At 46.1% G+C, this 27,138-nt stretch overlaps 1 protein-coding gene across 4 annotated transcripts in view; it reads left to right on the top strand.

Annotated features, from left to right (window-relative positions):
* ADCK1 (aarF domain containing kinase 1) overlaps positions 1-27,138 on the top strand; it is a 119,062-nt gene that overhangs the window by 4,439 nt on the left and 87,485 nt on the right. For all 4 annotated transcript variants that reach the window (XM_088460825.1, XM_088460824.1, XM_088460826.1 and 1 more), the window contains exon 3: positions 10,164-10,247. In XM_088460825.1, the coding sequence (XP_088316951.1) occupies positions 10,164-10,247 (84 nt within the window). The remainder of the gene's footprint in view (positions 1-10,163; positions 10,248-27,138) is intronic.

Genomic DNA, 27,138 nt, shown 5'->3' with positions numbered 1-27,138 from the left:
CGTGCTTAAAGGTCAAAACGGGCGTTTTATGGGTGTGCATATTTAAAACAGCAGCGTCATTGACCACGTCACTGGGTTCTTTTATAGCCAGAACTGCTCGCAAAATTGTGGTAGCAAACACCAACCACAAGAATAGCGAGCAGTTCATACCCTGGTCGATGTACTCGATTAATCTAATAAATAGCGGACATGACGTAGGATGCGAGCGGCCAGGGGGCGTATTTTTCCAAAAAACGAACGCAAGTTTTGTTCGCTCGTTCAGACCTAGAGGCGTGAACAGACCGCAAACAGCGAACGGTTCATTTGAATAGCCACCCCTTGTTTTAGAACGAACGACCGCAAATAGCGAGTGGCTCTGAATGAGGGCCAAAGTGTGTAGTACAGTCAATGCTGGGCCTGAGGAGAAGGGGGAGGAGCCTAATTCCTGTCAGAGTTTGCAATATAATCAGTGCTGGCCCTGAGGAGGGGGAGGAGCCTAATTCATGTAAGTGTTTGCAATATAATCAGTGCTGGGCCTGAGGAGGGGGAGGAGCCTAATTCCTGTCAGAGTTTCCAATATAATCAGTGCTGGGCCTGAGGAGGGGGAGGAGCCTAATTCCTGTAAGCGTTTGCAATATAATCAGTGCTGGCCCTGAGGAGGGGGAGGAGCCTAATTCCTGTCAGAGTTTACAATATAATCAGTGCTGGGCCTGAGGAGGGGGAGGAGCCTAATTCCTGTGTTTGCAATATAATCAGTGCTGGACCTGAGGAGGAGGGGAGGAGCCTAATTCCTGTAAGTGTTTGCAATATGATCAGTGCAGGGCCTGAGGAGGAGGGGGAGGAGCCTAATTCCTGTCAGAGTTTGCAGTATAATCAGTGCAGGGCCTGAGGAGGGGGAGGAGCCTAATAACTGTCAGAGTTTGCAATATAATCAGTGCTGGGCCTGAGGAGTGGGAGGAGCCTAATTCCTGTCAGCGTTTGCAATATAATCAGTGCTGGGCCTGAGGAGAAGGGGGAGGAGCCTAATTCCTGTCAGAGTTTGCAATATAATCAGTGCTGGGCCTGAGGAGGGGGAGGAGCCTAATTCCTGTAAGAGTTTGCAATATAATCAGTGCTGGCCCTGAGGAGGGGAGCAGCCTAATTCCTGTCAGAGTTTGCAATATAATCAGTGCTGGGCCTGAGGTGGGGGAGGAGCCTAATTCCTGTCAGAGTTTGCAATACAATCAGTGCTGGGCCTGAGGAGGGGGAGGAGCCTAATTCCTGTCAGAGTTTGCAATATAATCAGTGCTGGCCCTGAGGAGGGGGAGGAGCAATATAATCAGTGCTGGGCCTGAGGAGGGGGAGGTGCAATATAATCAGTGCTGGGCCTGAAGAGGGGGAGGAGCAATATAATCAGTGCTGGGCCTGAGGAGGGGGAGGAGCAATATAATCAGTGCTGGGCCTGAGGAGGGGGAAGAGCAATATAGTCAGTGCTGGGCCTGAGGAGGGGGAGGAGCAATATAATCAGTGCTGGGCCTGAGGAGGGGGAGGAGCAATATAATCAGTGCTGGGCCTGATGAGGGGGAGGAGCAATATAATCAGTGCTGGGCCTGGGGAGGGGGAGGAGCAATATAATCAGTGCTGGGCCTGAGGAGGGGGAGGAGCAATATTATCAGTGCTGGGCTTGAGGAGGGGGAGGAGCAATATAATCAGTGCTGGGCCTGAGTAGGGGGAGGAGCAATATAATCAGTGCTGGGCTTGAGGAGGGGGAGGAGCAATATAATCAGTGCTGGGACTGAGGAGGGGGAGGAGCAATATAATCAGTGCTGGGACTGAGGAGTGGGAGGAGCAATATAATTAGTGCTGGCCCTGAGGAGGGGGAGGATCAATATAATCAGTGCTGGGCCTGAGGAGGGGGAGGAGCAATATAATCAGTGCTGGGACTGAGGAGGGGGAGGAGCAATATAATCAGTGCTGATCCTGAGGAGGGGGAGGAGCAATGTAATCATTTAGGCCAGATTTTACCTGGTGTCCCTGAAATTGCAGACAATCCTACTACCAAAAGGTGTGTCTGTGCTAAGATGGACATTGATGGTCGATGTTTGCTGACCATCAATGTATTTCTTGCGATGGTAGTGTTTTTACCATTCGATGGCAGTATTCCAATGTTTGCCACCATCGAATAGTAATTATTCGATGGTGTTGTAATGTGTTGTTTTTTTTAATGCTGAGAGCTGCACTTGCCCCGCTCCTGATTTCACCCCATCCCCTGCCAGCCCTGAAATAGGGCTATAACTCATGTACACAAGCCCCTTCTATATAATTTTTTTTTTTTTTAAATGAATAGGTTTTTTTTTATCTAATACTTTTGATGTGATGGTTACTTACCATTGCATCGGAAGTTTTGATGGTGGAAGCCCAGCCATCGTTTGATGGTGGGCTTCCGATATCCAGCCCTAGTCCATGCCCTCACACAGAAACTACTTCATAGATTTATGTATTTGCGGTTTTTTTTTATTTTTGAAGGAACCAGTGCTAAATGCACAAAACACATAGCTATAATATAACTATCAAGGAACTAAACACAGGGATATAATTATTATATAAATAACAAGGAATTATACAATAAAAATGGATGGATTGTGTAACGTACGAACCAAACTGAAGACATCGAAACTGCTCCTTATGTGCAATCCTTAATATTGAGCAGGTAACTCTGGGCCTAATTCAGAGCCAGACGCTCTTTGAGAGTGCTCGCTCTGAATCAGGGAGTCCCTTTTTTATTTTTAAAGACGGCCTCCTGGCCGCTCGCATAGCTTTGGGTGACCACCCACAGCTTATGCGAGCGGCCAGGTGATGGTCACGATGGTCAAGACCATCGCGACCATTGGGCATGCGACGAGACCCTTGTGGTAGGGTCACGTGGCCGCAAGCCCCAGTGGACTTCCTGCTCTAATAGAGCAGGAAGTCCACCTACTGACATCACGAGTGATGTCAGTGTGGCCGCCCACAAACGGCAGGCGTTCCTTCAGGAACGCCTCAGTTTGTGTAGCCACCCCCCCGCCCCGCCTATAAAACAGGGCGAGCTGTCGATCGACAGCCGCCCCTTTTGTAGTGAGTCCTGGAGCGAGAGAATTTCTCTCTCGCTTCGGGGCTCGCTCATGCCGGAGCCGGCTCCGACTTGCGCATGTGCAGTAGGGGACCATCGAGCGCTGTGCGCTCGCGAGCGGGTCTGAATCAGGCCCACTTCATTCAAATTTGAGAGCACTTTCCACAGAATGGAGAGTACCTCTAGGGCAGTTGTGCCTTGTCATTACCATAGTGCCAGACGGGAAACCTGAGCTCCTGTCCAAGTTTTTAAAGTTGTACTTTTTTTTTTTTATCTTGTTTTGGAATAAAAAAATGTAGTGCACAGAGGGTCTCATTCAGACCCGCTCGCGAGCGCAGGACGCTCACAAGCGGGTCGATGGTGCCCTAATGCGCATGCGCACGACTGAGGGAGCTCCGTCGTGCACATGCCCGAGACCCGCATAGCGACAGCCAAGCTGTCGCTATGGGTCTCGCACCAAAGGGGGCGTGCTGTCGATGGTGACTGACAGCACGCCCCCTTTGGTGGGCGTGTCGGGGGCGTGGCTGCCCAGACGGAGGCGTTCCCATGGGAATGCCTTCCGTCTGGGTCCGGCCCCACTGACATCACTAGTGATGTCAGTGGGAGTGATTTCGGCTCTGATAGAGCCAAAAGCACTCCTGGGCTTGCGGCAGCGAAACCCTACCGCAGGGTCTCGTCGCAAGCCCGATGGTCGCGATGGTTTTGACCATCGCGACCATCTTTTTGGCCGCTCGCATAAGCTGTGGGTGGTCACCCACAGCTATGCGAGCGGCCAAGAGGCTGCTCCATTTTTAGGTAGGAGGGCCCTGATTCAGAGCGAGCGCTCTGGTCAGAGCGTCCGGCTCTGAATCAGGCCCAGAGAGTTCAGAGCACAACTGCCCATAGAGGTATCTTTGTAAACTCCACGTTGTTCCACTGTCCTCCAAAAGATGCAAGACAAAGGGAATTTTGTACTTCCACAAATCCATTTTTCAAAGTACATTGGGGGACACTGGACGCCGACCCAATTTATGCTCTGGGTTGTCCTTTGTTGGACTTAAATTGTCTGTTGTTTGAGGACGATGTCCTTTTGGTTTGTGGTCTTTCCCTCCCTCTTTATTGACCACTTAAGGTGCGTATCCACTACACAAGAGAAAAACGACTGTACATTTACAACATTGTAATTGTTCAATCGTTTATCATCCTGTGCAGTGGATAATGTGCCCACAGTGGGCACATTTGTGGGCACATTGGACCTTATTCAGAGTCGCGAGCGAGCGCCGATGCGCTGGTAACCGACTCGATGGATAAGCCTGCGCACGCGCAGCGGCCGCACTGCGCGTGCGCAAGCCCCGGAGCGACAGAGAACTCTGTCGCTGCGGAGCTCGCTACCAAAGGGGTGGCTGTCAATGTTGATCGACAGCTGCCCCCATTTGGTAGGCGGGCCGGGGGAGTGGTTTCCAAAACAGAGGCGTTCCTTTACGAATGCCTACCGTTTTGTGGGCGGCCGCACTGACATCATCAGTGATGTCAGTAGGGAGCTTCCTGCTCCTTCAGAGCAGAAAGCTCCCTGGGGCTTACGAGTGCCCAGACCCAACCTTAGGGTCTGGTTGTAAGCCCCGATGGTCGCGATGGTGATCACCATCGTGACCATCAACCTGGTCGGTCGTTAAGCTGTGGGTGGTAACCCACAGCTTAACGATCGACAAGGAGGCGGCCGTTCAGGATGCAAGCGGTCGCCCTAATTCAGGGCGACCGCTTGCAACTAACGACCGCCTCTAAATGAGGGCCATTATCCACAGCACAGGATGATAAACGATTGAACGATTACAATGTTGTAATCGTACAGTCATTCCACTCTCGTGTAGTGGATACGCACCTTAAGTACCTGCACTGTCCTTCAGTGCAGGCACCCCCCTCAACCCTGTACATGTACAACCTGACGATATCGACAGGTTGGCCTGCATGTTCAGGCGATGACAAATTCTGACAACGGCCAGCGGGAGCGGGCATCGCTGGTCGTTGCCGGCATAATTACTGCATGAAAAATGAGCAATTTAACGATGTCGTAATCGTTCAATCGCTCATTTTTCTCATGTAGTGAATACGCGCCTTTACTGTCTCTCCTGTACTGGTGCTGAGTTAAGGCTGCTACACATGAGACGATGTCTAGCGTGTACCGACCTCATTAGCGATGAGACCCGGTGGGGGTGCCGGCATCGGCAAGTGCATACACACTTGCCGATGCCAGGAGCAAAGCTGGGTCAATGCTGCATTTGCGAAGCTGGCCCCCCGCTGCCGATATTGCTGGTCGGACCTGCATGCTGACCACGTGCAGGAGTGTGCATCGTCAGCAACATAGCTGGTACACACTGGCTGATGTGGACAATATGTCGTCCGATCCGCTGGATGGAATGATATATAGTCTAGTGCAGTGTTGGCTAACCTTGACACGCCAGCTGTTGTGGAACTATATATCCCAGCATGCCCTGCCACAGTTTTAGCATGCTCTAATAGCAAAACTAGCAGTGTATGCTGGGTTATGTAGTTCCATAACAGCTGGAGTGTCAAGGTTAGCCAACACTGGTCTAGTGTGTACCCGGCATTTGAGATATAATGAACTGACCCAAGGTGAGGTGAGAAATAAGTGGAGGACCCAGGACCTCAGTGAGAATGCCTTAACATGCCCACAATCCTATAGCCACCTTTATACCTCATGGTTCTAGAGTCCACCAATCAGCTTCCAGAAAAGTACAAAGGACCTCATTCAGAGTCGGTCGGAAGCGGCCGCTCGGTCGTACGCATCCGATGTTTCCAAACCACGCATGCGTATGGTTAGAGGTGCACATGTGCGCACGAGACCTTGCAATCCAAAATGCTGTCGATCGTACGGCTTACGAGCAGGAAGTGGCTTCCGGGAGTTGATTGACATGAAAGGCCGTTTGTAGGTGTTGACGGGGGTGGTGGTCTGAAAACGGAGGCGTTCCTCACCGTTTTCAGGGCGTTTTAGGGGTGTACATAAATTACCTGCTACGACCGACATAGAAGGCCGGAAGCAGTAAAACGTCACTCTGCGAGCATAGAGGCCTGGCTGATCATACAGCTTGAGGTTGGGTACGTGCTCTCTCAAGCACCAGAGTACAATCGATACTATCGAATGTTACTGATGTTCGGAGTGATGTTTCTATTTTGTTTGTTGTAGCTAATAACACTGCTAATTGGTTTGTAATTGATTCAGCTGTGTTACATTAGCGAATTAAAGAATAAATAAATTTCTGGGGATGGCTTATTATATCCGTTTTTTTGTTAATTTTTGGTGCAATTTGCACACAACACAAGTGGCCGCAACCATCAGAAGAAAATTAACATACAGCGAATGACAACGACTGACAACGATTGACTCGATCGCTAGCTGCTATCACTCGTTAGCTAGAGGAGGTGCATTGTTAACGTATGGGCGTCACTTTGGTTACGACCGACCGGCCGTGCGATTGCTTCCTTTTTCAGTTTTGCGGTCGTTAGGCGTACGACCGAGGGGCCACTTACGACCGACTCTGAATGAGGTCCAAAATCTCCTTACAGATAGTCAGCAGGCATTTCCTACGGAGTTACGTGCACGTTATGGGGGTCATTCAGACCCACTCGCGAGCGGCAGTACGCTCGCAAGTGGGTCGATGTTCCCCACTGCGCATGCGCACGACGGAGGGAGCTCCGTCGTGCGCATGCGCGAGACCCGACGAGCGAAGGACTTTCCTTCGCTCGGAGTGTCTCATCAAAGGGGGCGTGCTGTCGATGGTGACTGACAGCACGCCCCCTTTGGTGGGCGTGCCGGGGGCGTGCCTGCCAGACGGAGGCGTTCCCAAGGGAACGCCTACCGTCTGAAGCCGGCCCCACTGACATCACTAGTGATGTCAGTGGGAGTGATTTTGGCTCTGACAGAGCCAAAATCACTCCTGGCCTTGCGGTTGAGAAACTCAACCGCAGGCTTTTACTCGCAGTTCCGATGGTCGCGATGGTCAAGACCATCGCGACCATCATTTTGCACGCTCGTAATATGCTGTGGGTGGTGACCCACAGCTATATGAGCATCCAGGAGGACGCTCCATATTAATGGAGGTGGGCCCTGATTCAGAGCGAGCGCTCTGGTCAGAGCGTCCGGCTCTGAATCAGGGCCTATGTTTTGTGGATGGATCCTGCATGCTTGCACACTGCTCTCGCTTCGTAGCCAAACTTACTCAACAACGGATGTTTAGGAGTCCTAGGAGACTCCTCTTATCTCCGCTTGTGGCAGAAGGGGTGTAATCAGGGGAGTATTGGGCGTTTGCACGTAGGAAATGTGTAGTGAGGACATGTAAAGGAAATTGTGGGCTTTACAGCATTGCCGATGCCGTGACGCTTATCTTGCACCTAGGATAGGGCTGGTGCACTTCTGCGCTAATGTCGGCTATGAAACCAAACGTATTGATCGGTGTGGTCGCATAGATGCACGTAACTCTGCATAGAGGCGAATATACGCATTATTCTTTGTGATTATGACCGGCTTGCGTGTAATTCCAAACGGCTATGATGTCTTTTTAGATATAATATTGATTCTGATAAACATATATTTTTGTGAGTATCAAGTGGTAAATATGGCTTATCTGGCAAAATGTGTCTCTGACCTGTTCTGTTCTCATCAGTGGTATCATCTAAAAACAAATCACCAGAAAAACGTGTCTGATAAATCAGCTGATAACATTTTTATATGTGAAAGTCACTTATATTGTAATTTCTAAGTAAGTCACTAGGGGGCAGGAGATGCACATCACAATGGCCGACATGTAGAGAATTACAGTAGTCTGGAGCCCCCTATTGTCATCCCAGATATTACATGACCTATGTTGTGGATTAGGCCAGTGGTTCCCAAACTGTTTCGAATCACGGCGCCCTAAAGTATCAGCATTTTTTCCACGGCACCCCTGAGCCAATAGTTTCTTATTGAAAAATACAGCAAAAATTAAATAAACTAAATTGTGCTTATATGTCACCCTTCGGTATAGTTATGTGGTGGTTGACAGGGCTGTGCTTCTTTTTGTCCATATATTTTTTGATTGGCAGTTATTGGCACGGGTTTTGCTATCACACTGACTAAATATAATTTTATTTGGTACTAGACCACCTACCCGAGGCACCCCTGCAAGTGCCCTGAGGCACCCCAGGGTGCCACGGCACCCAGTTTGGGAACCACTGGATTAGGCTAAATTTAAAGCATTCCCAAACTTTTTTGAATCGCGGCGGCCTAGAGTATCAGCATTGTTTTTCACAGCACCCCTAAGCCAAACGTTGGTGTTATTCAGAAATTCAGAAAAAAATGGAGTAAAGTGAAGTAAATTGTGCTGACCTGTCATCCTTAGGGTCAGTTATGTGGTAATGGATAGGTTTGTGCTTCTGTTTGTCCACATATTTACATTACATTGGCCATAAATATTTTGATTTGGTGCTGGACCACCATCCTGAGGCACCCCTGCAAGAGTCCCGAGGCACCCCAGGGTGCCACGCACACAGTTTGGGAACCACTGGGCTAAAGTTTGACTCACATGATCCTGTACATTGGTGTGCCATGCAGGGTTGGAACAAATAAAACTTTATAAATAAATAAATAAATCTTAGTTGAAACTGTTTTTTTATATTTTATTTAACAGTTTTGTTTTTTTTTTCATTAATGTTTTAATGAAAAAAATAGTATCTCGATTATTATATTAATGCTGTGGCACATCGCTATGTGTTATAAACCTTGATCAACCATGTTTTAATGCTTTCTAACATTACACAATCCAAAATTATTAGGATTTTATTATCTCATCAAAAGAGAGCCAGCGGGAGCGCGCATCATTGGTCGTTGCCGGCATATCCACTGCACGATATTGCGGACGATGAACAATAAAGATATCGCTATCGTTCATTCGTTCTGATATATCGTATAGTGGATATGCACCTTTAGTTGATGCCAGGCAGATTTAGTACCTCTGATTTGGTTCACCCTCCCCATTTCTCCATTGTGTGTGCATTTACTGTATTGGTTCAGCTTACTCAAATGAAGACCACACGCAACAAGAATGTGGAATATTACCAGGGGGCTTACCGTTATAATAGGCTTTTTCTTAAGAAGTCACAGCCTAATAATAATAATAAAAAAAAAACCCTCTGTTTTTCTTTTTAAACCAAGGTGATTTAAACCAGCCAACCCTGGTACCATGTAATTCTCAATGTTAATGGTATACTAGGGCGAGGATAATTAGGGGTAAATTTACTAAGAATCGTGTTTGGTTGAGATTAAACACGCTTGACATCGCTGGGATACGTGAGCGTTTTCCCCACTCAAACACTCAATTTTACTAAGAATCACGTATCGCGTTTTTCCATGATCCATGGAATCTTGTTTGATCGTGAGCGAGTGCAGTCGTTTTGGGCTGAAATTAATAGACATGCCTGCGAGCAGCGTGTTCTGCAGAAGCACTGCACATAGTGTGAGCTTTGCGGTGCTTCTGTGTTATAGGTATAATAAAGGGTTAAAAAAAATCCTGTACCAAACCAGGCTCAGAGGTTCAGGGCTGGTTATGCTTTGGGGGGGAGCCCACTTTGGGTTTTTTTTTCCCTTAATTTTTAACCCTTTATTACATCTTTAGAACAGAAGCACTTCGCAGGTCACATTGATATGTGCAGTGCGTCTGCAGAACACACTGCCGAGGAGGTGGTCTATTTAATTTCTTCTAATTTGGTCCCAGTTTACTCCATTTTCGATCGTGTTCGCAAACACGATTCTTAGTAAATTCTCTGTGTTGTATTTTTGTCTATGAAAAGTAATTGCGAGTTGGGTCAATGGTTTATTGACTAATATGCGCTCGGCAGTGTTTTCCAGATCTAATCGTGTTTTCACATCCATGTTTGCTTTTAATAAATCATAAAATCGGAAGAAAGTCGCACGAGAATGCAATCTCGGCCAAACGCGATTCTTAAAACATATACCCCTTAATTTGTTACGCTTTATACAGATGATTTAATTAAAGATAATTGTCTGGTGAATCTCTAGTTACACTGTATCACCTGAAGATTCATAAACTCCTTTCCGTTGTTACAGACAGCCGCCATTACCTGTGATTACCTCATAAGCCTCCACAATGTTCCGCCCACTGTACAAGAATATGCTGTCATCAGATCACAGGTACACGAAGGTACACGGGGATAACCATGTACTGTAACCACTGTTACCAATAACATACACGTGATCACTTCAGCTGTGACTAATTAAAGTCATACTTGCCTACACTCCCGGGAGTCGCGGGATTCACCTGATTTTTCGGGTAGCCCCCCACACTCCCGAAAGTGTAAGCAGAGTTCCCGCATCCTGCCCACTTCTTAATGATGTGGGCAGGATGAGGAGATTTGCTGTGTGTGTATCTGTGTGTTAGTGTAGTATGTGTATCTGGGTGTTAGTGCAGTGTGTGTATCTGGGTGTTAGTGTGGTATGTGTGTATCTGGATGTTAGTGTGGTATGTGTGTATCTGAGTGTTAGTGTGGTATGTGTGTATCTGGGTGTTAGTGAGGTATGTATAGCTGGGTGTTAGTGTGGTATGTGTGTATCTGGGTGTTAGTGAGGTATGTGTGTATCTGGGTGTTAGTGTGGTATGTGTGTATCTGGGTGTTAGTGAGGTATGTATAGCTGGGTGTTAGTGTGGTATGTGTGTATCTGGGTGTTAGTGAGGTATGTCTGTATCTGGGTGTTAGTGAGGTATGTATAGCTGGGTGTTAGTGTGGTATGTGTGTATCTGGGTGTTAGTGAGGTATGTGTGTATCTGGGTGTTAGTGAGGTATGTGTGTATCTGGGTGTTAGTGAGGTATGTGTGTATCTGGGTGTTAGTGTAGTGTGTGTATCTGGGTGTTAGTGAGGTATGTGTGTATCTGAGTGTTAGTGTAGTGTGTGTATCTGGATGTTTGTGCGATACGTGTATCTGAGTGTTAGTGTAGTGTGTGTATCTGGATGTTAGTGCGATACATGTATATGAGTGTTAGTGTAGTGTGTGTATCTGGATGTTAATGCGATACGTGTATCTGAGTGTTAGTGTAGTGTGTGTAGCTGGATGTTAGTGTGATACGTGTATCTGAGTGTTAGTGTAGTGTGTGTATCTAGGTGTTAGAGAGGTATGTGTAGCTGGGTGTTAGTGAGGTATGTGTAGCTGGGTGTTAGTGCAGTATGTGTATCTGGGTGTTAGTGTGGTATGTGTGTATCTGAGTGTTAGTGTGGTATGTGTGTATCTGGGTGTTAGTGAGGTATGCATAGCTGGGTGTTAGTGTGGTATGTGTGTATCTGGGTGTTAGTGAGGTATGTATAGCTGGGTGTTAGTGAGGTATGTGTATCTGAGTGTTAGTGAGGTATGTGTATCTGGGTGTTAGTGAGGTATGTGTATCTGAGTGTTAGTGAGGTATGTGTGTATCTGGATGTTAGTGAGGTATGTGTGTATCTGGATGTTAGTGAGGTATGTGTGTATCTGGGTGTTAGTGAGGTATGTGTAGCTGGGTGTTAGTGAGGTATGTGTGTATCTGGGTGTTAGTGTGGTATGTGTGTAGCTGGGTGTTAGTGAGGTATGTGTGTATCTGGGTGTTAGTGAGGTATGTGTATCTGAGTGTTAGTGAGGTATGTGTATCTGGGTGTTAGTGAGGTATGTGTATCTGAGTGTTAGTGAGGTATGTGTGTATCTGGATGTTAGTGAGGTATGTGTGTATCTGGATGTTAGTGAGGTATGTGTGTATCTGGGTGTTAGTGAGGTATGTGTAGCTGGGTGTTAGTGAGGTATGTGTATCTGAGTGTTAGTGAGGTATGTGTGTATCTTGGTGTTAGTGAGGTATGTGTGTATCTGGATGTTAGTGAGGTATGTGTGTATCTGGGTGTTAGTGTGGTATGTGTGTATCTGGATGATAGTGAGGTATGTGTGTATCTGGGTGTTAGTGAGGTATGTGTGTATCTGGGTGTTAGTGAGGTATGTGTGTATCTGGGTGTTAGTGAGGTATGTGTGTATCTGGGTGTTAGTGAGGTATGTGTGTATCTGGGTGTTAGTGAGGTATGTGTGTATCTGGGTGTTAGTGTAGTGTGTGTATCTCGGTGTTAGTGAGGTATGTGTGTAGCTGGGTGTTAGTGTGGTATGTGTGTATCTGGGTGTTAGTGAGGTATGTGTGTATCTGGGTGTTAGTGAGGTATGTGTGTATCTGGGTGTTAGTGCGGTATGTGTGTATCTGAGTGTTAGTGTAGTGTGTGTATCTGGATGTTAGTGCGATACGTGTATCTGAGTGTTAGTGTAGTGTGTGTATCTGGATGTTAGTGCGATACATGTATATGAGTGTTAGTGTAGTGTGTGTATCTGGATGTTAATGCGATACGTGTATCTGAGTGTTAGTGTAGTGTGTGTAGCTGGATGTTAGTGTGATACGTGTATCTGAGTGTTAGTGTAGTGTGTGTATCTAGGTGTTAGAGAGGTATGTGTAGCTGGGTGTTAGTGTGGTATGTGTGTATCTGGGTGTTAGTGTGGTATGTGTGTATCTGAGTGTTAGTGAGGTATGTATAGCTGGGTGTTAGTGAGGTATGTGTATCTGAGTGTTAGCGAGGTATGTGTGTATCTGGATGTTAGTGAGGTATGTGTGTATCTGGGTGTTAGTGAGGTATGCATAGCTGGGTGTTAGTGTGGTATGTGTGTATCTGGGTGTTAGTGAGGTATGTGTATCTGGGTGTTAGTGAGGTATGTGTGTATCTGGGTGTTAGTGAGGTATGCATAGCTGGGTGTTAGTGTGGTATGTGTGTATCTGGGTGTTAGTGAGGTATGTATAGCTGGGTGTTAGTGAGGTATGTGTATCTGAGTGTTAGTGTGGTATGTGTGTATCTGGGTGTTAGTGAGGTATGTGTATCTGGATGTTAGTGTGGTATGTGTGTATCTGAGTGTTAGTGAGGTATGTGTGTATCTGGATGTTAGTGAGGTATGTGTGTATCTGGGTGTTAGTGAGGTATGTGTAGCTGGGTGTTAGTGCAGTATGTGTATCTGGGTGTTAGTGTGGTATGTGTATCTGGGTGTTAGTGTGGTATGTGTGTATCTGAGTGTTAGTGTGGTATGTGTGTATCTGAGTGTTAGTGTGGTATGTATATCTGGGTGTTAGTGAGGTATGTGTGTATCTGGGTGTTAGTGAGGTATGCATAGCTGGGTGTTAGTGTGGTATGTGTGTATCTGGGTGTTAGTGTGGTATGTGTGTATCTGAGTGTTAGTGAGGTATGTGTAGCTGGGTGTTAGTGAGGTATGTGTATCTGGGTGTTAGTGAGGTATGTGTGTATCTGGGTGTTAGTGAGGTATGTGTAGCTGGGTGTTAGTGAGGTATGTGTGTATCTGAGTGTTAGTGAGGTATGTGTAGCTGGGTGTTAGTGTGGTATGTTTGTATCTGGGTGTTAGTGAGGTATGTGTGTATCTGGGTGTTAGTGAGGTATGTGTAGCTGGGTGTTAGTGAGGTATGTGTATCTGGGTGTTAGTGAGGTATGTGTGTATCTGGGTGTTAGTGAGGTATGTGTAGCTGGGTGTTAGTGAGGTATGTGTGTATCTGAGTGTTAGTGAGGTATGTGTAGCTGGGTGTTAGTGTGGTATGTTTGTATCTGGGTGTTAGTGAGGTATGTGTGTATCTGGGTGTTAGTGAGGTATGTGTAGCTGGGTGTTAGTGAGGTATGTGTGTATCTGGGTGTTAGTGAGGTATGTGTGTATCTGGGTGTTAGTGACGTATGTGTGTATCTGGGTGTTAGTGTGGTATGTGTGTATCTGAGTGTTAGTGAGGTATGTGTAGCTGGGTGTTAGTGAGGTATGTGTATCTGGGTGTTAGTGAGGTATGTGTGTATCTGGGTGTTAGTGAGGTATGTGTATATGAGTGTTAGTGAGGTATGTGTGTATCTGGATGTTAGTGAGGTATGTGTGTATCTGGGTGTTAGTGAGGTATGCATAGCTGGGTGTTAGTGTGGTATGTGTGTATCTGAGTGTTAGTGAGGTATGTGTAGCTGGGTGTTAGTGAGGTATGTGTGTATCTGGGTGTTAGTGAGGTATGTGTGTATCTGGGTGTTAGTGAGGTATGTGTGTATCTGGGTGTTAGTGAGGTATGTGTGTATCTGGGTGTTAGTGAGGTATGTGTATATGAGTGTTAGTGAGGTATGTGTGTATCTGGATGTTAGTGAGGTATGTGTGTATCTGGGTGTTAGTGAGGTATGTGTATATGAGTGTTAGTGAGGTATGTGTATCTGGGTGTTAGTGAGGTATGTGTATCTGAGTGTTAGCGAGGTATGTGTGTATCTGGATGTTAGTGAGGTATGTGTGTATCTGAGTGTTAGTGAGGTATGTGTATCTGAGTGTTAGTGAGGTATGTGTGTATCTGGATGTTAGTGAGGTATGTGTGTATCTGGATGTTAGTGAGGTATGTGTGTATCTGGATGTTAGTGAGGTATGTGTATATGAGTGTTAGTGAGGTATGTGTATCTGAGTGTTAGTATGGTATGTGTGTATCTGGGTGTTAGTGCAGTGTTTATGTGAGTGTTAGTGTTTTGTGTGTATCTGAGTGTTAGTGTGGTATGTGTGTAGCTGGGTGTTAGTGTAGTGTGTGTATCTGAGTGTTAGTGTAGTATGTGTGTATCTGGGTGTTAGTGAGGTATGTGTAGCTGGGTGTTAGTGAGGTATGTATATCTGAGTGTTAGTGTGGTATGTGTGTATCTGGGTGTTAGTGTAGTATGTGTGTATCTGGGTGTTAGTGAGGTATGTGTAGCTGGGTGTTAGTGAGGTATGTATATCTGAGTGTTAGTGTGGTATGTGTGTATCTGGGTGTTAGTGTGGTATGTGTATCTGAGTGTTAATGAGGTATGTGTGTATCTGGGTGTTAGTGAGGTATGTGTGTATCTGGGTGTTAGTGTGGTATGTGTGTATCTGGGTGTTAGTGCAGTGTGTATGTGAGTGTTAGTGTAGTGTGTGTATCTGAGTGTTAGTGTGGTATGTGTGTATCTGGGTGTTAGTTCAGTGTGTGTATCTGGGTGTTAGTGCAGTGTGTGTATGTGAGTGTTAGTGTAGTGTGTGTATCTGGGTGGTAGTGTGGTATGTGTGTAGCTGGGTGTTAGTGTGGTATGTGTGTAGCTGGGTGTTAGTGTGGTATGTGTGTATCTGGGTGTTAGTGCAGTGTGTGTATCTGGGTGTTAGTGTGGTATGTGTGTATCTGAGTGTTAGTGAGGTATGTGTAGCTGGGTGTTAGTGAGGTATGTGTGTATCTGGGTGTTAGTGAGGTATGTGTGTATCTGGGTGTTAGTGTGGTATGTGTGTATCTGAGTGTTAGTGAGGTATGTGTAGCTGGGTGTTAGTTTGGTTTGTGTGTATCTGGGTATTAGTGAGGTATGTGTGTATCTGAGTGTTAGTGAGGTATGTATGTATCTGGGTGTTAGTGAGGTATGTGTGTATCTGGGTGTTAGTGTGGTATGTGTGTATCTGAGTGTTAGTGAGGTATGTGTAGCTGGGTGTTAGTGAGGTATGTGTGTATCTGGGTGTTAGTGTGGTATGTGTGTATCTGGGTGTTAGTGCAGTGTGTATGTGAGTGTTAGTGTAGTGTGTGTATCTGAGTGTTAGTGTGGTATGTGTGTATCTGGGTGTTAGTTCAGTGTGTGTATCTGGGTGTTAGTGCAGTGTGTGTATGTGAGTGTTAGTGTAGTGTGTGTATCTGGGTGGTAGTGTGGTATGTGTAGCTGGGTGTTAGTGTGGTATGTGTGTATCTGGGTGTTAGTGCAGTGTGTGTATCTGGGTGTTAGTGTGGTATGTGTGTATCTGAGTGTTAGTGAGGTATGTGTGTATCTGAGTGTTAGTGAGGTATGTATGTATCTGGGTGTTAGTGAGGTATGTGTGTATCTGGGTGTTAGTGTGGTATGTGTGTATCTGAGTGTTAGTGAGGTATGTGTAGCTGGGTGTTAGTCATGTATGTGTGTATCTGGGTGTTAGTGTGGTATGTGTGTATCTGGGTGTTAGTGCAGTGTGTATGTGAGTGTTAGTGTAGTGTGTGTATCTGAGTGTTAGTGTGGTATGTGTGTATCTGGGTGTTAGTTCAGTGTGTGTATCTGGGTGTTAGTGCAGTGTGTGTATGTGAGTGTTAGTGTAGTGTGTGTATCTGGGTGGTAGTGTGGTATGTGTAGCTGGGTGTTAGTGTGGTATGTGTGTATCTGGGTGTTAGTGCAGTGTGTGTATCTGGGTGTTAGTGTGGTATGTGTGTATCTGAGTGTTAGTGAGGTATGTGTAGCTGGGTGTTAGTTTGGTTTGTGTGTATCTGGGTGTTAGTGAGGTATGTGTAGCTGGGTGTTAGTGAGGTATGTGTGTATCTGGGTGTTAGTGAGGTATGTATATCTGAGTGTTAGTGAGGTATGTGTGTATCTGGGTGTTAGTGTGGTATGTGTGTATCTGAGTGTTAGTGAGGTATGTGTAGCTGGGTGTTAGTGAGGTATGTATATCTGAGTGTTATTATGGTATGTGTGTATCTGGGTGTTAGTGAGGTATGTGTGTATCTGGGTGTTAGTGTGGTATGTGTGTATCTGGGTGTTAGTGCAGTGTGTATGTGAGTGTTAGTGTAGTGTGTGTATCTGAGTGTTAGTGTGGTATGTGTGTATCTGGGTGTTAGTTCAGTGTGTGTATCTGGGTGTTAGTGCAGTGTGTGTATGTGAGTGTTAGTGTAGTGTGTGTATCTGGGTGGTAGTGTGGTATGTGTGTAGCTGGGTGTTAGTGTGGTATGTGTGTAGCTGGGTGTTAGTGTGGTATGTGTGTATCTGGGTGTTAGTGCAGTGTGTGTATCTGGGTGTTAGTGTGGTATGTGTGTATCTGAGTGTTAGTGAGGTATGTGTAGCTGGGTGTTAGTGAGGTATGTGTGTATCTGGGTGTTAGTGAGGTATGTGTGTATCTGGGTGTTAGTGTGGTATGTGTGTATCTGAGTGTTAGTGAGGTATGTGTAGCTGGGTGTTAGTTTGGTTTGTGTGTATCTGGGTATTAGTGAGGTATGTGTGTATCTGAGTGTTAGTGAGGTATGTATGTATCTGGGTGTTAGTGAGGTATGTGTGTATCTGGGTGTTAGTGTGGTATGTGTGTATCTGAGTGTTAGTGAGGTATGTGTAGCTGGGTGTTAGTTTGGTTTGTGTGTATCTGGGTGTTAGTGTGGTATGTGTGTATCTGGGTGTTAGTGCAGTGTGTATGTGAGTGTTAGTGTAGTGTGTGTATCTGAGTGTTAGTGTGGTATGTGTGTATCTGGGTGTTAGTTCAGTGTGTGTATCTGGGTGTTAGTGCAGTGTGTGTATGTGAGTGTTAGTGTAGTGTGTGTATCTGGGTGGTAGTGAGGTATGTGTGTAGCTGGGTGTTAGTGAGGTATGTGTGTATCTGGGTGTTAGTGAGGTATGCATAGCTGGGTGTTAGTGTGGTATGTGTGTATCTGAGTGTTAGTGAGGTATGTGTAGCTGGGTGTTAGTGAGGTATGTGTGTATCTGGGTGTTAGTGAGGTATGTGTGTATCTGGGTGTTAGTGAGGTATGTGTGTATCTGGGTGTTAGTGAGGTATGTGTGTATCTGGGTGTTAGTGAGGTATGTGTATATGAGTGTTAGTGAGGTATGTGTGTATCTGGATGTTAGTGAGGTATGTGTGTATCTGGGTGTTAGTGAGGTATGTGTATATGAGTGTTAGTGAGGTATGTGTATCTGGGTGTTAGTGAGGTATGTGTATCTGAGTGTTAGCGAGGTATGTGTGTATCTGGATGTTAGTGAGGTATGTGTGTATCTGAGTGTTAGTGAGGTATGTGTATCTGAGTGTTAGTGAGGTATGTGTGTATCTGGATGTTAGTGAGGTATGTGTGTATCTGGATGTTAGTGAGGTATGTGTGTATCTGGATGTTAGTGAGGTATGTGTATATGAGTGTTAGTGAGGTATGTGTATCTGAGTGTTAGTATGGTATGTGTGTATCTGGGTGTTAGTGCAGTGTTTATGTGAGTGTTAGTGTTTTGTGTGGTATGTGTGTAGCTGGGTGTTAGTGTAGTGTGTGTATCTGAGTGTTAGTGTAGTATGTGTGTATCTGGGTGTTAGTGAGGTATGTGTAGCTGGGTGTTAGTGAGGTATGTATATCTGAGTGTTAGTGTGGTATGTGTGTATCTGGGTGTTAGTGTAGTATGTGTGTATCTGGGTGTTAGTGAGGTATGTGTAGCTGGGTGTTAGTGAGGTATGTATATCTGAGTGTTAGTGTGGTATGTGTGTATCTGGGTGTTAGTGTGGTATGTGTATCTGAGTGTTAATGAGGTATGTGTGTATCTGGGTGTTAGTGAGGTATGTGTGTATCTGGGTGTTAGTGTGGTATGTGTGTATCTGGGTGTTAGTGCAGTGTGTATGTGAGTGTTAGTGTAGTGTGTGTATCTGAGTGTTAGTGTGGTATGTGTGTATCTGGGTGTTAGTTCAGTGTGTGTATCTGGGTGTTAGTGCAGTGTGTGTATGTGAGTGTTAGTGTAGTGTGTGTATCTGGGTGGTAGTGTGGTATGTGTGTAGCTGGGTGTTAGTGTGGTATGTGTGTAGCTGGGTGTTAGTGTGGTATGTGTGTATCTGGGTGTTAGTGCAGTGTGTGTATCTGGGTGTTAGTGTGGTATGTGTGTATCTGAGTGTTAGTGAGGTATGTGTAGCTGGGTGTTAGTGAGGTATGTGTGTATCTGGGTGTTAGTGAGGTATGTGTGTATCTGGGTGTTAGTGTGGTATGTGTGTATCTGAGTGTTAGTGAGGTATGTGTAGCTGGGTGTTAGTTTGGTTTGTGTGTATCTGGGTATTAGTGAGGTATGTGTGTATCTGAGTGTTAGTGAGGTATGTATGTATCTGGGTGTTAGTGAGGTATGTGTGTATCTGGGTGTTAGTGTGGTATGTGTGTATCTGAGTGTTAGTGAGGTATGTGTAGCTGGGTGTTAGTGAGGTATGTGTGTATCTGGGTGTTAGTGTGGTATGTGTGTATCTGGGTGTTAGTGCAGTGTGTATGTGAGTGTTAGTGTAGTGTGTGTATCTGAGTGTTAGTGTGGTATGTGTGTATCTGGGTGTTAGTTCAGTGTGTGTATCTGGGTGTTAGTGCAGTGTGTGTATGTGAGTGTTAGTGTAGTGTGTGTATCTGGGTGGTAGTGTGGTATGTGTAGCTGGGTGTTAGTGTGGTATGTGTGTATCTGGGTGTTAGTGCAGTGTGTGTATCTGGGTGTTAGTGTGGTATGTGTGTATCTGAGTGTTAGTGAGGTATGTGTGTATCTGAGTGTTAGTGAGGTATGTATGTATCTGGGTGTTAGTGAGGTATGTGTGTATCTGGGTGTTAGTGTGGTATGTGTGTATCTGAGTGTTAGTGAGGTATGTGTAGCTGGGTGTTAGTCATGTATGTGTGTATCTGGGTGTTAGTGTGGTATGTGTGTATCTGGGTGTTAGTGCAGTGTGTATGTGAGTGTTAGTGTAGTGTGTGTATCTGAGTGTTAGTGTGGTATGTGTGTATCTGGGTGTTAGTTCAGTGTGTGTATCTGGGTGTTAGTGCAGTGTGTGTATGTGAGTGTTAGTGTAGTGTGTGTATCTGGGTGGTAGTGTGGTATGTGTAGCTGGGTGTTAGTGTGGTATGTGTGTATCTGGGTGTTAGTGCAGTGTGTGTATCTGGGTGTTAGTGTGGTATGTGTGTATCTGAGTGTTAGTGAGGTATGTGTAGCTGGGTGTTAGTTTGGTTTGTGTGTATCTGGGTGTTAGTGAGGTATGTGTAGCTGGGTGTTAGTGAGGTATGTGTGTATCTGGGTGTTAGTGAGGTATGTATATCTGAGTGTTAGTGAGGTATGTGTGTATCTGGGTGTTAGTGTGGTATGTGTGTATCTGAGTGTTAGTGAGGTATGTGTAGCTGGGTGTTAGTGAGGTATGTATATCTGAGTGTTATTATGGTATGTGTGTATCTGGGTGTTAGTGAGGTATGTGTGTATCTGGGTGTTAGTGTGGTATGTGTGTATCTGGGTGTTAGTGCAGTGTGTATGTGAGTGTTAGTGTAGTGTGTGTATCTGAGTGTTAGTGTGGTATGTGTGTATCTGGGTGTTAGTTCAGTGTGTGTATCTGGGTGTTAGTGCAGTGTGTGTATGTGAGTGTTAGTGTAGTGTGTGTATCTGGGTGGTAGTGTGGTATGTGTGTAGCTGGGTGTTAGTGTGGTATGTGTGTAGCTGGGTGTTAGTGTGGTATGTGTGTATCTGGGTGTTAGTGCAGTGTGTGTATCTGGGTGTTAGTGTGGTATGTGTGTATCTGAGTGTTAGTGAGGTATGTGTAGCTGGGTGTTAGTGAGGTATGTGTGTATCTGGGTGTTAGTGAGGTATGTGTGTATCTGGGTGTTAGTGTGGTATGTGTGTATCTGAGTGTTAGTGAGGTATGTGTAGCTGGGTGTTAGTTTGGTTTGTGTGTATCTGGGTATTAGTGAGGTATGTGTGTATCTGAGTGTTAGTGAGGTATGTATGTATCTGGGTGTTAGTGAGGTATGTGTGTATCTGGGTGTTAGTGTGGTATGTGTGTATCTGAGTGTTAGTGAGGTATGTGTAGCTGGGTGTTAGTTTGGTTTGTGTGTATCTGGGTGTTAGTGTGGTATGTGTGTATCTGGGTGTTAGTGCAGTGTGTATGTGAGTGTTAGTGTAGTGTGTGTATCTGAGTGTTAGTGTGGTATGTGTGTATCTGGGTGTTAGTTCAGTGTGTGTATCTGGGTGTTAGTGCAGTGTGTGTATGTGAGTGTTAGTGTAGTGTGTGTATCTGGGTGGTAGTGAGGTATGTGTGTAGCTGGGTGTTAGTGAGGTATGTGTGTATCTGGGTGTTAGTGTGGTATGTGTGTATCTGGGTGTTAGTGCAGTGTGTATGTGAGTGTTAGTGTAGTGTGTGTATCTGAGTGTTAGTGTGGTATGTGTGTATCTGGGTGTTAGTTCAGTGTGTGTATCTGGGTGTTAGTGCAGTGTGTGTATGTGAGTGTTAGTGTAGTGTGTGTAGCTGGATGTTAGTGAGGTATGTGTAGCTGGGTGTTAGTGTGGTATGTGTGTATCTGGGTGTTAGTGCAGTGTGTGTATCTGGGTGTTAGTGTGGTATGTGTGTATCTGAGTGTTAGTGAGGTATGTGTAGCTGGGTGTTAGTGAGGTATGTGTGTATCTGGGTGTTAGTGAGGTATGTGTGTATCTGGGTGTTAGTTTGGTTTGTGTGTATCTGGGTGTTAGTGAGGTATGTGTAACTGGGTGTTAGTGAGGTATGTGTGTATCTGGGTGTTAGTGAGGTATGTGTAGCTGGGTGTTAGTGAGGTATGTGTGTATCTGGGTGTTAGTGAGGTATGTGTGTATCTGGGTGTTAGTTTGGTTTGTGTGTATCTGGGTATTAGTGAGGTATGTGTGTATCTGAGTGTTAGTGAGGTATGTATGTATCTGGGTGTTAGTGTGGTATGTGTAGCTGGGTGTTAGTGTGGTATGTGTGTATCTGGGTGTTAGTGTGGTATGTGTGTATCTGGGTGTTAGTGAGGTATGTGTATCTGGGTGTTAGTGTGGTATGTGTGTATCTGGGTATTAGTGAGGTATGTGTGTATCTGAGTGTTAGTGAGGTATGTGTGTATCTGGGTGTTAGTGCGGTATGTGTAGCTGGGTGTTAGTGAGGTATGTGTGTATCTGGGTATTAGTGAGGTATGTGTGTATCTGAGTGTTAGTGTGGTATGTGTGTAGCTGGGTGTTAGTGAGGTATGTGTGTATCTGGGTGTTAGTGAGGTATGTGTGTATCTGGGTGTTAGTGCGGTATGTGTAGCTGGGTGGTAGTGAGGTATGTGTGTATCTGGGTATTAGTGAAGTATGTGTGTATCTGGGTGTTAGTGTGGTATGTGTGTATCTGAGTGTTAGTGAGGTATGTGTAGCTGGGTGTTAGTTTGGTTTGTGTGTATCTGGGTATTAGTGAGGTATGTGTGTATCTGAGTGTTAGTGAGGTATGTATGTATCTGGGTGTTAGTGAGGTATGTGTGTATCTGGGTGTTAGTGTGGTATGTGTGTATCTGAGTGTTAGTGAGGTATGTGTAGCTGGGTGTTAGTTTGGTTTGTGTGTATCTGGGTGTTAGTGTGGTATGTGTGTATCTGGGTGTTAGTGCAGTGTGTATGTGAGTGTTAGTGTAGTGTGTGTATCTGAGTGTTAGTGTGGTATGTGTGTATCTGGGTGTTAGTTCAGTGTGTGTATCTGGGTGTTAGTGCAGTGTGTGTATGTGAGTGTTAGTGTAGTGTGTGTATCTGGGTGGTAGTGAGGTATGTGTGTAGCTGGGTGTTAGTGAGGTATGTGTGTATCTGGGTGTTAGTGTGGTATGTGTGTATCTGGGTGTTAGTGCAGTGTGTATGTGAGTGTTAGTGTAGTGTGTGTATCTGAGTGTTAGTGTGGTATGTGTGTATCTGGGTGTTAGTTCAGTGTGTGTATCTGGGTGTTAGTGCAGTGTGTGTATGTGAGTGTTAGTGTAGTGTGTGTAGCTGGATGTTAGTGAGGTATGTGTAGCTGGGTGTTAGTGTGGTATGTGTGTATCTGGGTGTTAGTGCAGTGTGTGTATCTGGGTGTTAGTGTGGTATGTGTGTATCTGAGTGTTAGTGAGGTATGTGTAGCTGGGTGTTAGTGAGGTATGTGTGTATCTGGGTGTTAGTGAGGTATGTGTGTATCTGGGTGTTAGTTTGGTTTGTGTGTATCTGGGTGTTAGTGAGGTATGTGTAACTGGGTGTTAGTGAGGTATGTGTGTATCTGGGTGTTAGTGAGGTATGTGTGTATCTGGGTGTTAGTTTGGTTTGTGTGTATCTGGGTATTAGTGAGGTATGTGTGTATCTGAGTGTTAGTGAGGTATGTATGTATCTGGGTGTTAGTGTGGTATGTGTAGCTGGGTGTTAGTGTGGTATGTGTGTATCTGGGTATTAGTGAGGTATGTGTGTATCTGAGTGTTAGTGAGGTATGTGTGTATCTGGGTGTTAGTGTGGTATGTGTGTATCTGGGTGTTAGTGAGGTATGTGTATCTGGGTGTTAGTGTGGTATGTGTGTATCTGAGTGTTAGTGAGGTATGTGTGTATCTGGGTATTAGTGAGGTATGTGTGTATCTGAGTGTTAGTGAGGTATGTGTGTATCTGGGTGTTAGTGCGGTATGTGTAGCTGGGTGTTAGTGAGGTATGTGTGTATCTGGGTATTAGTGAGGTATGTGTGTATCTGAGTGTTAGTGTGGTATGTGTGTAGCTGGGTGTTAGTGAGGTATGTGTGTATCTGGGTGTTAGTGAGGTATGTGTGTATCTGGGTGTTAGTGAGGTATGTGTGTATCTGGGTGTTAGTGCGGTATGTGTGTATCTGGGTATTAGTGAGGTATGTGTGTATCTGAGTGTTAGTGTGGTATGTGTGTAGCTGGGTGTTAGTGAGGTATGTGTGTATCTGGGTGTTAGTGAGGTATGTGTGTATCTGGGTGTTAGTGTGGTATGTGTGTATCTGGGTGTTAGTGAGGTATGTGTATCTGGGTGTTAGTGTGGTATGTGTGTATCTGAGTGTTAGTGAGGTATGTGTGTATCTGGGTATTAGTGAGGTATGTGTGTATCTGAGTGTTAGTGTGGTATGTGTGTAGCTGGGTGTTAGTGAGGTATGTGTGTATCTGGGTGTTAGTGAGGTATGTGTGTATCTGGGTGTTAGTGAGGTATGTGTGTATCTGGGTGTTAGTGTGGTATGTGTGTATCTGAGTGTTAGTGTGGTATGTGTGTAGCTGGGTGTTAGTGAGGTATGTGTGTATCTGGGTGTTAGTGAGGTATGTGTGTATCTGAGTGTTAGTGAGGTATGTGTGTATCTGGGTGTTAGTGAGGTATGTGTGTATCTGAGTGTTAGTGTGGTATGTGTGTATCTGGGTGTTAGTGCAGTGTGAGTGTTAGTGTAGTGTGTGTATCTGAGTGTTAGTGTGGTATGTGTATATCTGGGTGTTAGTGAGGTATGTATATCTGGGTGTTAGTGTAGTGTGTGTATCTGAGTGTCAGTGCGATACGTGTATCTGAGTGTTAATATGTAGTGTGTATATTGGTGTTAGTGCAGTATGTGTATCTGAGTGTTAGTGAGGTATGTGTATCTGGATGCTAGTGTAGTGTGTGTATCTGAGTGTTAGTGTAGTGTGTGTATCTGAGTGTTAGTGCGATACGTGTATCTGAGTGTTAATATGTAGTGTGTATAATAAGAGATATGGGGCCTGATTCAGAGCCGGACGCTATTTGCGCTCGCTCGTCCAGAAAAAGGGGCTGGCTATTTAAATTAACCGTTCGCTCTTTGCGGTCTGTTCACGCCTCTATATCTGAATGAGCGAACAAAACATGCGAACGTAATATTGAAAAAAAACGCCCCCTGGCAGCTCGCATCATACGTCATGTCCGCTATTTAATAGATTAATCGAGTACATCGAAAGGAGTATGAACTGCTCGCTATTCTTGTGGTTGGTTTTTCCTACCACAATCATGCGAGCAGTTCTGACTATAAAACAACCAAGTGACGTGGTCGATGACGCTGCTTTAGTAATTATGCACACCCTTAAAACGCCCGTTTTGACCGTTTGGCACGCCTGCGTTCTGATCTCCACTCCCCGTTTTCAAGCACCTTCCCCTGTTACCACCCACATACGCCTCATTCTGTCACTCAAATTAGCAGGCATTCGCTATTTAGTGAGCACACGATTTTCGGCCGCACTGACTGGTTCGCGCATGCGTATTACAATCCGTACGCATGCGCAGTTGTGCGAACATCGGTCGGAACAAACGAGCGGCCGCTTACGAGCGGCTCTGAATCAGGCCCATGGTAAGAACTTACCTTTGTTATCTCTATTTCTACGAAGTCAATAGGGTTCCACAGGATACCTTTGGGTATAGGTGATGACATCAGGCACAGACACTACAGAGTTAAATTTTCTGCCTCCCAGGATGCACCAGGGTCCCTCTCTTATACCCCGCCCCCGAGCCTAGGCAACTCATTTTTGAAACAAGCCATAAGTCAGAGGAGGAGAACAAAGAGAGAGAAGAAAGTCTGGAACACACAAGAATCACATTCTCACCCAAAGGAGACGGAAAAACCGGTGACCAGATCAAAGCCCATCTGCAATACAGGTGCGACAGGGCGGGAGTCCTGTGGAACCCTATGGACTTCGTAGAAATAGAGATAACAAGGGTAAGTTCTTACCATATCTCTTATTTTCTACTTCACGGTCCATAGGGTATCCACAGGACACCTTGAGGATGTCCCAGAGCAGTATCCTTTAAGGGTGGGGACGCTCCTGTGCTGTAAGGAGAATCCGCCGCCAGAAGGAAGCATCCTGAGAGGCGAAGGTATCAAAAGCATAATACCTTACAAAAATATGGACAGATGACCACGTGGCTTCCATTCACAGCTGAACTGCTGAGGCGCCACGTCGAGCTGCCCACGAAGGACCCACAGACCTAGTGGAAGAGCGCTAATAGAGGATGGAACAGGAAGGCCCTCAGGAGTGTAAGCCTCAGAAAACGCCATGCGAATCCATCCTGCCAAAGTTAGCGAAGTGGCAGGCGAACCCTTTTTATGGAAACCATAAAGGACAAAACCGAGGGTCCGATTTCCTAAATGGACTGGTACGGTCAACCTAAATTCTTAGTGCCCGTACCACATCCAAGGAGGCCTCACCAGAAGACAGGTCTGGGGAAGTAAAGGCCGGTACTATAATTTCCTCATTGATGTGGAAACTAGGGGCCTGATTCAGAGCCGGACGCTCTGACCAGAGTGCTTGCTCTGAATCAGGGCCCTCCTACCTGAAAATGGACTCGCATAGCTGTGGGTTACCACCCACAGCTATAGCAAGCGTCCATGATGATGGTCGCGATGGTCAAGACCATCGCGACCATCAGGCTTGCGACGAGACCCTGCGGTAGGGTCTCGTGGCCGAAAGCCCTGGAGTGATTTTGGCTCTATCAGAGCCAAAATCACTCCCACTGACATCACTACTGATGTCAGTGGGGCCGGACCCAGACGGTAGGCGTTCCCATGGGAACGCCTCCGTCTGGCAGCCACGCCCCCGGCACGCCCACCAAAGGGGGCGTGCTGTCAGTCACCATCGACAGCACGCCCCCTTTGGTGCGAGACCCGGAGTGACATCTTTGCCATCGCTCTCCGGGTCTCGCGCATGCGCACGACGGAGCTTCCTCCGTCGTGCGCATGCGCATTAGGGCACTATCGACCCGCTTGCGAGCGTCCTACACTCGCGAGCGGGTCTGAATTAGGCCCTAGATACCACCGTAGGTATAAAAAAAACCAGGGCAAGTGCAAAGCACTGCCCTGTCCCTAAGATGAGAAAAAGGATGTCTACATGACAGAGCCCCCCATTCTGAGACTCTTCTGGCCAAATCAGTGGCCAGAAGGAATACAGGGCCTGATTCAGAGCCGCTCGTAAGCGGCTGCTCGTTCGCCATGAGCGATGTTCGCACAACTACGCATGCGTATGGGTCGTAATGCGCATGCGCAAACCAGTCCTTGCGGTCGGAAATCATGCGCTCGCAAAACAGTGAGGGGCTGCTAATTTGATTGACAGAATGTAACGTTTGTGGGTGGTAACAGGGGAAGGTGCTTGAAAACGGGGGAGTGGAGATCCGAACGCAGGCGTGCCTAACGGTTAAAAGGGCGTTTAATGAGAGCGCATAATTAGTAAAGGAGCGTCATCGACCACGTCACTTGGTTGTCTTTTAGCCTGAACTTCTCGCAGTGATAGCGGTAGGAAAAACCTACCACAAGCACTGCGAGCAGTTCAGATGCCTTTCGATGTACCCGATTAATCAAAGAAATACCGGAGATGATGTGTGATGCGAATGGCAAAGGGGCATTTTTCGTTCGCTCGCTCAGACATAGAGGCGTCAACAAACCGCAATGAGCGAGCGCTCAATTTAAATAGCCGGCCCCTTTTTTGGAACGACCGTCCGCAAATAGCGTCCGGCTCTGAATCAGGCCCACAGTCCTAGCCGTAAGCCATTTCAAATCCACTGAGCCCAGTGGATCAAA

The sequence above is a fragment of the Taudactylus pleione genome, unplaced genomic scaffold (genome assembly GCF_031769625.1).
Source record: "Taudactylus pleione unplaced genomic scaffold, aTauple2 ptg000987l, whole genome shotgun sequence".
Lineage (NCBI taxonomy): Eukaryota > Metazoa > Chordata > Amphibia > Anura > Myobatrachidae > Taudactylus > Taudactylus pleione.
Note: the sequence above shows the minus strand (reverse complement) of the source record. Positions and strands in the feature narration are given on the sequence as shown.